The 14,257-nt window shown below is 32.6% G+C and overlaps 2 protein-coding genes across 2 annotated transcripts; one reads left to right on the top strand and one right to left on the bottom strand.

Annotated features, from left to right (window-relative positions):
- Positions 1-246: 246 nt before the first annotated feature.
- On the bottom strand, positions 247-5,179 carry LOC132733948 (protein N-lysine methyltransferase METTL21D-like). The gene is made up of 4 exons (XM_060720642.1): positions 4,935-5,179; positions 3,977-4,160; positions 2,354-2,473; positions 247-362 (listed from the first exon to the last, which is right to left on the bottom strand). Exons 1-4 carry the CDS (start codon positions 5,177-5,179, stop codon positions 252-254), a joined length of 660 nt encoding a protein of 219 aa, XP_060576625.1. The 3' UTR covers positions 247-251.
- Positions 5,137-13,919, top strand: LOC132733947 (zinc finger protein 37-like). The gene is made up of 5 exons (XM_060720641.1): positions 5,137-5,259; positions 8,401-8,507; positions 9,763-10,095; positions 10,656-10,860; positions 11,279-13,919. Exons 1-5 carry the CDS (start codon positions 5,243-5,245, stop codon positions 12,045-12,047), a joined length of 1,431 nt encoding a protein of 476 aa, XP_060576624.1. The 5' UTR covers positions 5,137-5,242; the 3' UTR covers positions 12,048-13,919.
- The last annotated feature ends 338 nt before the right edge of the window (positions 13,920-14,257 follow it).

Raw genomic sequence — 14,257 nt, 5'->3', positions numbered from 1 at the left:
GGTTTAATTTGCCAAAAACCGGCACGGCAAAAAGAAACCAGCAGCTTTTAGATGTAGGTTTATATTTATGTCCTTTTTTATTATACATGGTGTATTGTACATTTGACAAAATACATGTACATTAAAGGATGCCTTTTATTGATTTAATACATTTATATTTCAATTAAAACACAATTCATGCAGTTTTACTTGAAAGTAGTTAAACACAGTATAAGAAAAAGAAAAAAACAATTGGAACACATTAAATGACATCAGGAAACTTTTATTCTTGTCAATTTGAGTATATGAATATCTTCACTACAAAACTGACTATCTTGTCTGTGCAATGGTATCTTTTCTATTTGGAACAACTTCCCAACCATCTGAAACAAAAAGGATCTTAAATACAACCATATTCCATAGGTATTCATAGTGATATTTTAACCTTAATCTTTGACCTATGGCCTAATGAATGAAAGCAATACTGAATATGGGATATTTGTTGATGACAATTTTATTCTATATCATTTTATTCTTGTCACTAAAAAAACAACAATTTTTGTGTCGCCTCTACAGAGTAGTGGCGACATATAGGGATCACTTCTCCGTCGTCTGCCTGTTCGTCTGTCTGTCCGTCTGCCCGTCACAAAACTTGTCAAGACTTCCTCATAAACTACTGGTGCAATTTCATCCAAACTTTACAGGAATCATCAGTACCAAGTCTAGTTGTGCATATTGTCAGCATTTTCCGGTTCAATGATTTATGTCAGAGTTATGGCCCTTTAATAATTTTTATTTTAATGTTTGTACGGACTACTTCTCTTATACCACTAATGCAATTTCAATGAAATTTTAAAGGATTGATCTGTAGCTCAATTCCTTGCACATATTGCACGGGTTTTCTGGTTGAATGATTTTTGGCTGAGTTGTGGCCCTTTGATAAAAAAGTGTTTTTTTCTGTGTGTTGCCAGATACACAAAAGCTTGTCCAAACTACTCCTCATAAACTACTGGTGCAATTTTATCCAAACTTTACGGGAATTATCAGTACCAATCTAGTTGTGCACTGTCTGTAACTTTGTCTGTCCGTCTGTCACAAAATTTGTCCCAACATGAAATTGGCCATCATGAGGCAACACATGTGATTACTGATCGCTCTTGTTTATTAAGTGGAAGTATTTTTCAGTATAACATGTATAAGGTCTTTGGTAATAAATATACAAAAAAGAGATACATGTCGCATAGGGAACAGAAATGTCAACTTAGGCTATAGCATCTGCAAAATTTGGCAAGTAGGAAAACCGCCACTGCCCATCAAAAAGGTGTTAAAAATAATTGAAATACATACATGTAATTATGCTGTAAATTATTATGAAAGTGTGAAGTGACATGAGTTTTCACCATCTTTATGTCAAATCAGATGATTATATCACAATCAATGAAGATAATGACTCTGTTGGAGGGGAATGGGGGCACAAGTAGAGACAGTGTGAGTCTAAATTATATAAGAGTGTTGTTAACCAAATGAACTTCATGTACTAACAAACTGACCTACTGATATTTGAAAAACAATGTCTCCCTTCTATGTTACAATATTTTCAAACATGTAATACTATCAAAAACTGAGTATATATGGTGTTCTTCAGGTCATGTGGGGGGAATGAAGAGGTTTACATTTGAAACAAGAAAACAGAAAGTCAACTATTAAAAAGTTTCACAGGGGTTTCATTTAGTTAAAAAACATAAAAATTTGGAAAAAAGGTACAAACCCTTTCCCGTAGTTAGGGGTACCAGCTTACAAGCAAAAATTTACCTAGAATTTCTATGTTGAAAAAGGGGCATAATTATGCAAAAAAGCAAATCAGAGTTAAGGAACTTATGCCAATCATCTTAGACAATCACAGAGAACAAGTGTGTGAAGTTTCAATCCATTCCCTTCAGTAGTTATGGAAATACCAGCTTACATGCAAAAACTTAACCAAGAATTTCTAAGTCAACAAAGGGGCATAAATATGTAAAAAAGCGAATCAGAGCTATGGGACTTGTGCCAATCATCTTAGATAATCACAGAGTACAAGTGTGTAAAGTTTCATTCCATTCCCTTCAGTAGTTATGGAGATACCAGCTTACATACAAAAACTTAACCACAGGGATGCTGACATCGACGAATGGGTGACTACATTAGCTCCATTATTCTGTGAAAAGTCAAACTAAAAATCACTTTACAAACCTGCAGACACCTTACAAACCTTCCACACAGAAGATTGGGAAACAGATGAAGCCTTGATAAATAAAGCCTTGAATTACTTACTTACTTCAGACAACACAGAAAATCATTAAATACTCTTAACAAAGGTACATAAGAATAATCATACATGTAGAAATTTTCTCTGTAATGCAGGTTTGTTATCGGTTGTCCTTTCCTCATAACAGCAATATATACATGTATCAGTGCCACACAGATCATCCATGGTCTTAATTAGAGGTTCTAGAGACTGAAAAATATAATATTATAATATAGTTTAACCCTTCGCTTGCTGGAGGCAACTGATTCTGCCAATACAAATGTTTAAATTTTGCACTGTTCCCCTTATAATTTTCATCCCCAAAATGATGAATGGTTTAGTCCAGTTTGAAAGACAGACAAGTCCATTTAAGATATTTAGCATGATAGGGGTTATTATCAAGTTTGTAGATATAAAGATCATTCATAGCTAGAATATATCTTCTATTTGCATTTATGAAGAATACAAAGGTAGACCTAATTAACTGTCAAGATAATTTACCAGTAATAGCTCTTTAAACCTTTTACCCCATGAGCATATTGCTAAAAATGGCCGTTTTTATTGAAAAGCCTCCTGTAACAAGTTCAAACTGCTAAGAAATCAATACTGATGAAACTTGGCACAAATGTTGACTACACTATAGCCTCTGTGACAGCATGCTCAATCGTAAATTTTCTGTTACCATGACAACGGGGGAAAGTATCAAAATTGCCAAAAATCACTTGTTTTTTTCCATCAAAACTGATTTCAAAGTGCTGCAACTTCTCAATGAATTGAGACAGAGTAAAAGGCTTTTCAGCGTAGGTTACTAGTTACCCTAAGATAGACCTGAGGCCATTTTTAGCCTGTCAAATGTCCAAAATTTTCTTGCCAATGAGGGGGACTCTATCCCCTTCAAACCCCTCAAACAGAAGGGCATCCCCCTTCTGTCAACCCCCTGATGTAACATTTGGATGGGGGACCATGCCAAATAAGTGGTCTTTTTTTTAAACAACATTTCTCAAACGAATACCAGTGTTTGAGGTCTAAATAGGGCAATAAGCCATTGAAACACGCTTACGTGAGGGAAAAGGTTAATTGTCTTAATATCCTAAGTTACACCTATGCCCACAGAGCTTAGTGTAAATAATATTAGTTTATTACTTTTTATTTCACATGTGTCAAAAAATATCTGCAACTAAGATACAACACAATGCTGACATATTTGTCGTTGAGATTATTCCTTATCATTATTCATTGGTGATTTTTCTGCATAAATTGTACAAGATCCTATTTCTAATTATACCTTGCAAATTTCAAATCCTGCCTTTAATCTTATACATGATGACCGATATCAATTATGTAGTAAATGCCAGGAATGATGGTTAGGAAACTACCTGCCTATATGACTGAAATACTGTTGGGAAAAGGCGTAAAATGAAACAAAAACAAACAAACAATGTATTAAATGAATTGGTCAATAAATGTTATTTATGCCTGATGGATTTGCTTGGTCAAATATGTTTACCATTTACCTGAACCGGAAGTGATACGCATTTTCCATAAGGATAGAACCAGGCAGGCCTGCACATCTAAGCAAAACATTTGACCAGGCTCTTTACTGTTTGAAGCTCAATTCTTTTAAATTATGACATTCAAAATACCATAAAAAGTTAAATGGAATTTACCAACATATATCATTTAAATCACAAATTCAGCAGGTTAAATGTTTACCTCCTCATAGTATATACAGTCTGCTAAAAGTAATATGTCCACATCCTGGTACTCTGTCTTCACTTCAGATCCCCAAACAAGTTCCTTAGCTTGTACTGGATGCTGGAACAGCTGTTTGTTTGTGTCTATATTTAACTGCATCAAGGGGACAAACTGGTCTAGATCTGTTATTGACACTTTTGCTCTAAAATTATTTAGGAAAACAACTATTAATTTACTGTAAACAGAATTTATCAGTAAGACAGTGCACTTAACTATTCTCAGTGCTTCAAAGTAAAGCAAAAGCCTGGATAATGTAGAAATTTCTAAGTTCAAAAAGGGCCATAACTCTGTCAAAAATTCATTATAGAGTTCAACTAGAGTTATGATCCTTAGGTAGCAGCCTATTACCCTCTCAAATAAGTTTGTGAATTTTAAACCCATTCCCTTATACCAATATTCGCACAACAACTTCACCAACACAGACTGAGAGTAATATTAGGCATAAAAATTATAATACAAAAGTAAATGAACGTATTAACATTAAAATAATATCAAAGTAATAGTTCATGGCAAAAGTTTTACTTGTATCTACTCAGACTACTGGTTGGGGACCACCAAAACCGGACAACCACCAAACCCGGACGGCCCCGAAAATGCTTAAATTAGTATCTTCTTTGTTCAGTGGTTGTCAGTCACTTTTTTTATCAATAAAAGTGCATGTTTCTTTAAAAATTATGTAACTAAATTCATTTCAACCTCTGTAAATGGTAATATTTTAATTTTAATTTTTTTTCAAGAATGTTGACTTTAAGATTTGGGGGAGGGGGGGTCAAGAAACAATTTTTATACCAGACAGAGTTGTTCCCCGTAGATATTCATACCCCATTTTCATGGACTTGAAATACACCTTTAAATATCTTTCTAAAGATCTAAGCTCTTGATATTGAAGATATATATCACTTTGTTTTTAATTTACCCATAGCTGGCAGCCATAAGTCCGACCACGCCTGTGCCTGCTCCTATCTCCACAACATTTTTATCCACCAGATCTGTGCCCTTGTGAAAGTCTTCAGACTCGAGATATTTAGCAAGAACTATAGCCGCATCCCATACAACACAACCGACATCTCCAACCTCGCACTGGTTTATCTGCAGGACTTTTGAGTCGTTCCTTTCAATTTCCCGGACAAAAACTTTTTCGAGATTCATGGGCGCAGACATGTTGTAAGGGAGGTCACTCTTCAGGAGTAGATCTCGGACTTTCAAACGCTTGACAACATTGACATGGCAGACTGGCAAAGGTAAGGAAACGAAATCAATCCTTCATGACACTGTACAGTTTAAACTTATTCATAATATATGATTAATTGAAAATACTTGTTATCCATTTAACGCATAGACTTACAAGTAGTTTATTAATTGAAGATTTATTACTATTCGCCCCACTGACGATTCACTCCTGTGATGATTCGTTCTATAAGGATTCGTCCCAATTTAGTTACGATTTTCCCACCTCAAAATAATGAAGTGATACCTTCGTCAAGACATTTGAAATGAATTATAGATTTTATTAAATGTGCATTTATCTGGTTTGTATGAAGTTAAAATGACAATGTTCATTTTTTAACCCAACAAATTGTAGGATAGTCCCCTATGGTATCACTGTTCTAATTATTTCCAGCTAATTGTACAAATAAAAATAACTTGTATTTACTATTTTATTGAATTGTGTTTAGCTGTCGCATCTTGACTTTCAAATAAACATGTTATTCATGGAATAACTCAATGATTTAAATTAGAAACACTTACAGTCAGTCAGCCATGTTTTGAATGGGAGCTTAAACGGAGAGCACTATGGTACCGTGGTATGTTAATTGATGGCCTTTTTGGCTTCAGTATAACTTTTTGTAACAGAATATGATGTCAATACAGCTTCAGCAGACAACATTTACTTGTCGAAACATGAAATTATCAGTTTAACCTTTAAATATGGGATAATATAAAGAAGTGTTTTCAACACTTACGGCAGCTTTGGATTTTCCTATCAATGACAGAATTTATTTACAATGAAAAACATTTCTTACAATTTCTATCCAAATTCACAAAAAGCAGCACTTTCTATTTCACTTAAATGATGGAAACAGTATTATGTGGCATTCAATGTGTAAAGAAACATATTTTCTGATTACATCGGAATAAGCAAGGACGCGGTATCCGCGGGGAGTACTATACTTTGGAAGTGGCTATTTGTATGTGAGTCACATACAACTAGCCAGGACGCACTGTCTTGTCTAGCTGTATGGCACTTTAAAAAATCATGTGGAAGTCAAAAATGCATTTGTTATTTTGTGTCTTTAAACATGGATTTGAATCAAGTCTCCGCATTTTTCCTCGTGTGTTCACTTTAATAAAGATGCTCTGTCATTTTGTAAAAAAATGAAAACAACAAAATAGAGAAAAACAGAATCCCTACAGAAAGTCCAACACAACAAAATTGAAAATGTTGCAGGCTCGGTTTGATTGAGCCTGTTCATGGACAGTACTGGAAAGTGCAAGTTACCGTCCACGCCCCCTAGCACGGGCTTAAGCAGAATTCAACATTTAACACAAAAATGGTGAAATTTTGAATTTAGAAACATACGCAGATGTGTTCATACGGCGGTTATCATGGAATAATATATTGTATAATATATCTTGATAAAAGTGTCAAAGTTGCATTTAAGTATAAGTTATAACGTCGTTGATTTTCATGCTTATTGTTTGTTGTTTTATTTGCACGAAAGATCGATAATTAAATCATTTTGTTAAACATGGATCGAATAAATATAATGATAGGAGTGGAATAAATAAATAAATAAAAAGAACACGGAAGAACAAAAAAAAAACGGTGAAAAGCAAAAATAATTGTATAATTTCCAAATACAGTAGATAAATATCGAACATAAAAGCACAATCAATTAATTAGCCTTAATTAAAGCCTACCCAGGGACTGACAATAAATTTTAGAATGCATTTCACGGAACATGCAAACTTTCCTTAATGATGGCCGTCAGGGGTAATTGACGCAATTATCAGAGCCCAATTTAACAACAATTATTTTGTTTTGTTTTTTTTCATTTTAAAGGTGTCGAAAATTAACTTTAATGAAACAAAAAAGGATTATAATCAAAATTTTGTAAACTATTTCAATTGGTATTATTTAAATGCAACCATAGCTATTTTTTCTCGGCATCTTGAGATGACAAAGAACGGTAGCCAACAAGGCGATTAATCTCTAAAAAGTAAACATACAAAGACAATTGCTGTTTCTTGGTTAAAATCCTCGCTTAAAGTCATAAAATAACATATTCATATCATTTTTCCGACTTTTCCAATTATAATTTTAAAAGGCCGGGTATGGCAGCCAAATACAGGGTTTGTCCCTAAAATGCTGTCGTATGTGACTTCACAATAACGGCTAAGAATTTTTAGGCAGCCACTTCGGCTGACCATGGTCGCCCCTTCGCGAAAGAACCAGACATCTATTGTTAATATCAGATTATAAAAAAAGTCGGTCTTGCAGTCGAAATTTTGAAACCACATATCAATAAAAGAAAACTGAAAATTATTTGCCCAAGTCAAATGAGGATTCACCACTTTAAAAATTAATCGAGATAAAGAAATATATTATAGCAATCTTAGAATCTGTCCGCAGCAAAATTCATGTTTTGCATGTATTCGTTTTTTGTATAAAGAAATTGGTTTTCTCATGCTTTTCACTGGATATTTTGACAGGTTCAACTACAGGGGCTGTCAATAGTAGAGCCCTGAAGGACACAATAAAAGCCTAAGCCAACAGGGCCAGTGTTATAGGCTTTTAAATTAAAATGACTGTCAGGGCTTTTGCAGAATGTCAATTCATGAGAAAAAGGGAATTTAAGCACTATTTTTGCATAAAAATAAATCTTTTAGTTATTCTGCATTTTGTTCTAAAATTGTTTTTTCGCAAAAAGAATTTTGTCATGCTTTCTGCATGCTAGTGCAATAAATTTGACAGTTATCCTGCGGATAATGTGGTCATTAAAAAAATAAATTTAAATTACATTTATGTATCAAAATCTGTTAGTAAAAAAATCGGTCAAATTTAACAGTAGCTGTGTTAAATTGATATTATGTTCTTTGAGGACATACACTCATATGATATGAAAAGATATTTAAATGTAGGAGAAACTTTTTTAGAAACAGTAAATGATCTTTTATTCACTGCAGAATTTGTGGTCCTTTTCCCGTGGTCCTACATGTACAGTTTTTATGCAAGAATATCCAAAAAATTAAGACCATTTGACTAAGACAGATTGGTTGTCCTAAGAGACCATTTTAACTGTATGGGAAATTATCCATGTTAAAATATCCTATTGTACATTTATCATACATGTAGCTTTATTTGCTGTTTACTTTTATAGGATGTTTGAACAATGGAGTAATGATTTAGTAGGGAGACAGGCATTGAGAAAGAGCAGTATAGCTGTTACAGTAAAAATGCATCAAAGTGCTGATACTAATGTAAAAGGTATTATTTACAATACATGTTAGTTTTGTTGTGATTTTTTTCTTCTTTTTTTTAAGGAATACCAAAAAACAAATATTAAACATGCACATCACTTAATAATAAATAATTCATATAAATTAAAAAAAAATCTCATGTAAATTTAATAAAGAATTCATGTAAATTTAATAAAGAATTCATGTAAATTTAATAAAGAATTCATTTAAATCAGAGTCAACTGACCAGTAACAATTGATAGTCAATGGTACAATTACAAGTTAGCCCTTACCATGCTAGAAGCAAAAGTGATCAGCCTTTTCCACCAGTATCTAATCTAATAAGACTATATATTTATGGCTGGGTTACTTGATATCTTTTAAGCTGATATTTTATGGACTCATGTAAGTTACAAAAATAGAAGCTGGACAAATCCATTTGATTAAGAAATTCAGAAGATTAACTTATTAGAAGGGATATACATGTATATTGTTTCCATGGCAAAAAGGTCAAAGTTTTGGCAACAAATCACTTGTCACTCACCACTAGGTCCACTACTGTGGGGTCCAGTCCAATACAGGTATTGAATGTACTGTATTAGACTGGAAGTATGGAACCCATATAATTACTGAAATAATCGACTCATGGGCACCTTGGATATGTCTCATTGATTATTAATTTGTCATTAATTTTGTTATGGGTTCATTGATTTGCCAGTTTGAGGCTGAAATTTGGTCCTATTCCTCACAATTAGTTTCCCCAATTATACATGTAGGACAACTGCCTCCTTTATATTTCACAAAAAAGAAAAACCCTTGATGTTTTGGACTTATTAAATAAAGGAATGCAATATGGATATGTCTTGCTGGTTTATATTTTCTCCCCAAGGTTCTGTTAACAACACAGCCTGGTTAACAACACATCTCCTCCGTATTCCTCCCCCTCACCTGATAGTACTCTCCACCTTACCGCAAAAAAAATGAACAAAAAATGAACAAATAACACTGGGACCAAAATATACCTGTATGTGATCTTACCAGAAAATGCAAATATACAGAAAAGTTCATAAAATTTGAAAGCATTGCACATTATGTACCTTCAAAACATCATGTGCATGTAATATCATTTGAGTATAAATCTTACTTTAAATTTTTAAACTGTGTATGTAAAAGGTTATGGCCATAGAAAGTATATGAGTTACTTAGAAATTGTTTTAACAATTGTTGTTAAAAAATGAAAAAGTCAGTTTTCAAAATGTTTTATTTTTCTTCTTAATTAATAGATACCACGAGTTCAGTGACTTCTTTAAGTTCTATGAGTACTTTAAAGAGAAGTAAAAGAAAAAGTCATTCTAGTCCAAATAGTAATGCAAAGAAAATTACAGATGAAGAAGAAACCCTTCCAAAAAAATTAAGCCTAAAGAGATCTCCTCAAAGAAAGAAAATAGGCAAAAGTATGACTGAAATAAGCCAAAAGATCAGTCCTGCTGACAGAAAATCAAAAGATAAAAGTGAACAAGAGATGGAAAGAAAAAAGGACAAAAATTCAGTTCTTGTGAAGACAGTCCGCGGCAGGAATGTCAAGAAAAAGACCGTTTCAAGCAGTACTGTTTCTTGTAAGTATAAAGAGTTGTTTGCTTTGTGATCAGTTTTCATTTGTATATGCAGTAAGTTCAGTTGTACAAAATTGATTTAATTACACTTTTAATAATGCAAATATGCTTACATTCTGCTTTTTCAGGATCTTAGATTATGACATAAATTGATAAGTGAACCAGTGCTCAAAATTGAATAAAGTCATTGAGATATGTCGAGATGATGAACATTATCCTGCAATTTAAATTTTAGAAAAATTAATACAAAATGTACATTATAAAAGAACAGTCTGATAGCAATTAATGAGAATGCTAATCCAAAACAATAATTGATAGGTACATGTATATAATAAAGATGTTTTCTTGTAGTTGTTGTAACCCTTATTTTGCTGAAACTTAAGATGGTTAGCTTTCTCTATCAGAACAGATCTAGATTACTTTCCATCTGAAATAAAAAATATTTCTTAGTGGAGTATGGCTTCTGAACAACTTTAATAATATGACTCCTTTTATATTGGCATGACTGCACACCTGCTGTTGACATTGTTGATTGATATAATTGGGTTCAAAATATTTTCCAGCAAGGGCATACTGCAGTGAGTGTAATATTACATTTTCATCTGAGTTTTACTATGATAATCACATGTACCACAAGCATGGGGATGACCTTGACTTTAGTACAGGAAGTAGTATTAAGAAGCTCAAAACATCTGAGAAGAAGTTGGATGTTACAAAGCTAGATTTCAACCAGAAGAGTTCACAAACATCATCAAAGTTAGATCGCATGTATGTATGTCTTTTATATACTGTTATATTAGAAAATATTGTATTGAAGTAGCATGTGTAAGTTATGAGAGATGCACTTGGTATGTGAGGGGAAAGCAATGTCATATATTCAAAATATCTGCATTCATTTTATCCCATGAAAGCTTGAGACTTATTTCAATCACTACTGATGTCATATGAATTAATACATGTATCGTCCTAACTATAGTAGGTCTCAAACCCACATTGATCTCTGCTTTAATCATTAGGGAGACGCTTAAACAATTTGATAAAATTTTACCTAATTTAAATAATTTGGGGAAGGCCTTTCTCCAACATTTTAAACATATGACCTTGACAGTGTTGGTGCAAAAAGCCACAAAAATATGACCAAAGACTTAAAAACATTTATATGTACATATATTCATTTTAATTGCAGAGTTTGTGGTGAGACTTTATCAAGCAATAAGGGCCTGGATGAGCACATGAATATTCACAATGATAAACACCCTTTAGTCCGTGAGGATTATGGCATATCATTTAGGGGCAAAGGATCTTTGTTCAAGCATGAACAGTCCCACACAGATGAAAACAGTTATATATGTAATGTGTGCCAGAAAGAGTTTATGTGTAGATCGTATCTTAGAAACCATATGAGGGTACACGATGAGCGAAAGTTTGTCTGCAATTATTGCTTCAAGTGTTTCAAACAAAAGGCACATCTTCAGAAGCATATTAAATGTGTACATGATAAGATCAAAGATCACGTGTGTGCTATATGTAATAAAGGCTTTTCGATGCGTGGACAGTTAATATTACATGAGAGGACGCATACAAACGAACGTCCGTATGTCTGTAAAATTTGCAAAAAGGCATTCAAAGATGATAGTTACTTTAATCGGCACATGAGATATCATACAGGGGTACGTCCTTATGCTTGCTTATACTGTGAGAAAACATTTGTTCAAATTATTGATATGAAACGTCACAGTGCCATACATCAGGAAGAACTTCCCTTTAAGTGTGGGATATGTGACCATAAATCAAAGCTCAAAATACACATGACGGCTCATATGAAGCTGCATTCTGGGGAAGTATACACTTGCGATACTTGTAATCAAGCTTTTTCAAGTGCAAGTAATCGAGACAGACATTTCAAAACTCAGCATACCTTAAACAGTGGGTTACAGTCATTGATAAAAAAGTAATCATAAATAAATGTGTACTTTAAAAGTTTTGTAAAGTGTTTAAAGAAAAAAAACGATGTTGATTAGAAAAGATTATAATGTGCCATAATTCTATAGACAGTATTCAGTTTCTGGTTTCAAGTTATTATTAGTATCTTTCTTACTCTTGGTTTATTTTTAAGTTTTTTCTTTTTTTTAAGTTTTATATGGAAGTTCATATAAACTTGTATAACTATATCCTTATTACATGTATGTTGGAGAACAGCTATACACTAAAAAAGAGGAGCAATAATACGGCAATATGCCGGTATATTTCGATGCAGCATCAGGCAATGCATACCATGGTACAGAACTCTTGTACTGCAATATTTCATGTTATATTTCTCTCTGTTTGATCAAAAAATATGAGCCGCATCACAACAAAACGTACATAGTGAGTTTGCAACCTGTGCATCTGTGCAGTCTGATCAGGATCCATGCTGTCCACTATCAGTTTTTCTGTTTGTAATAGAGTTTGTAAGCCAACAGCATGGATCCTGATCAGACTGCGCGGATGCACAGACTGGTCTGGATCCATGCTGGTTGCAAACACACTATGTTGGTTTTTGTCGTGACACAGCTCGATTATATTTTAACATTAATTTTGTCTTTTTCAAGCCCCGTAAATAAATGTGTAAAAACTTTAATGAATTGACAACAAATGTCATTTAATCTAGAACAGGTGATAAAGAATTTTCTTTCATTCTATCTTACAAATGCATTTGTTTTAAATGTTGGTCTCAAATAAAAATCTAAAGAGCAGATAATGTAAAACTGCTTTTATTCTTGATAAAATTCAGTTGTTAAGTCACAAGTACATGTAGTGTTTCCATTCTAATTTTATAGCATGAAAAAGGGTGGGTTTAAATGGATGGAAATGGCCATGGTAAAAATAGAATGAATTATTTAATTTCATTTTGAAAAATAAAAGGGAATTAAGCAGTAAAATTGAAATTGGCAGATAAAAAAAAATAATAAGCTGAAAAATGAAAGCTGTAAGTTTGAACATGTACATTGTTTAGAGATTTTGTAAATTATAGTGCAAATCAGTATGTTTCTGCAGACGAAATTACTGTCATATGATCTTATCACTATATCTGTGTTTATGTTTTGTTTGTGCAATATATGGGTATATTGTTGCACCACTATTATTTGGTTTTAAGTTCAATTATGTTGAATTTAGTCACTTGTATTGATTTAACTACAGTGTATACTAAATCATGTTGTTACAATTTTGTTTCTGTTAAATGTTAAATGAAGTAATGCATTTGCAATTTTAATTTTGTTTTGCCATTTTGCATTGTTTTTCGAATAAGAATTCAAATTTTTATTTATTTATGATTGTTATTGATGATTGTTAAAATTTAAGTCAATTTGAGAGTTAGAAATATTGTGATAAAAAGTGTGTCACATATATTTGGAATATTAAAACATTTCTCAAGACAGCATTCCTCCAGATTTGTGTTTATGTTTTTAAAAGAGATAAAATAACGTTTTGCAATTCCTATACTGCTTTGACAATAGAAATATACAGAAATTATCTTTAAGGGTAAGCAGCTTAAAATAGAAAACCTTAAAGAACATCTCTTCCTCAACAACTTTGTAGATTTTTGTGATCAACAAGTGTTTTTGGGGGTTTTACAAAAATTCTTATAAATTGTTTTGGTCTGTTGAAAAAACAGATGGCTTCTAGAACTAAAAATAGAAATAAAATTTCAATAGAAATAAATAACATCTCTTTATCAGATGCATGTTAGATTTTGATGAAACTCTACAGAAATTATCCTTAGGTTGTCCTTTACTAAAACTGCTAAAAATTTTCAGGTTTCCTAACATAAAACATAAAGGCCACCAGAGCTGAAAATAGATAAACCTTTAGACTACATTTTCTTCTTAACCACAACTTAGATTTTGATGACACTGTACAGTAGAGTTGTCATCGATAGAGATGATATCAATGTATTGCTGATATTTTTCTGTCAATCAATAATCAATACACATTTGAAAAAAATGATTATTTTGATAAATATCATTATTAAAAGTCACTAAAAACATATGTCTAACACTAATCTGTTGTTAAAATGTACACTTTTCATAGCAGTGATGACAAAAAAGTCAGAAAAAAATCATGCAAATGTCATTTGCTGAACAGAACATTGATTTGACTAAAATCATTTAAACAAGTATGAAAA

The sequence above is a fragment of the Ruditapes philippinarum genome, unplaced genomic scaffold (assembly GCF_026571515.1).
Source record: "Ruditapes philippinarum isolate M1 unplaced genomic scaffold, ASM2657151v2 ctg13225_1_1_1_1, whole genome shotgun sequence".
In the NCBI taxonomy this organism is placed as follows: Eukaryota; Metazoa; Mollusca; class Bivalvia; order Venerida; family Veneridae; genus Ruditapes; species Ruditapes philippinarum.
The sequence above is the reverse complement of the archived record's forward strand: the minus strand, read 5'-3'. Positions and strand labels throughout refer to the sequence as shown.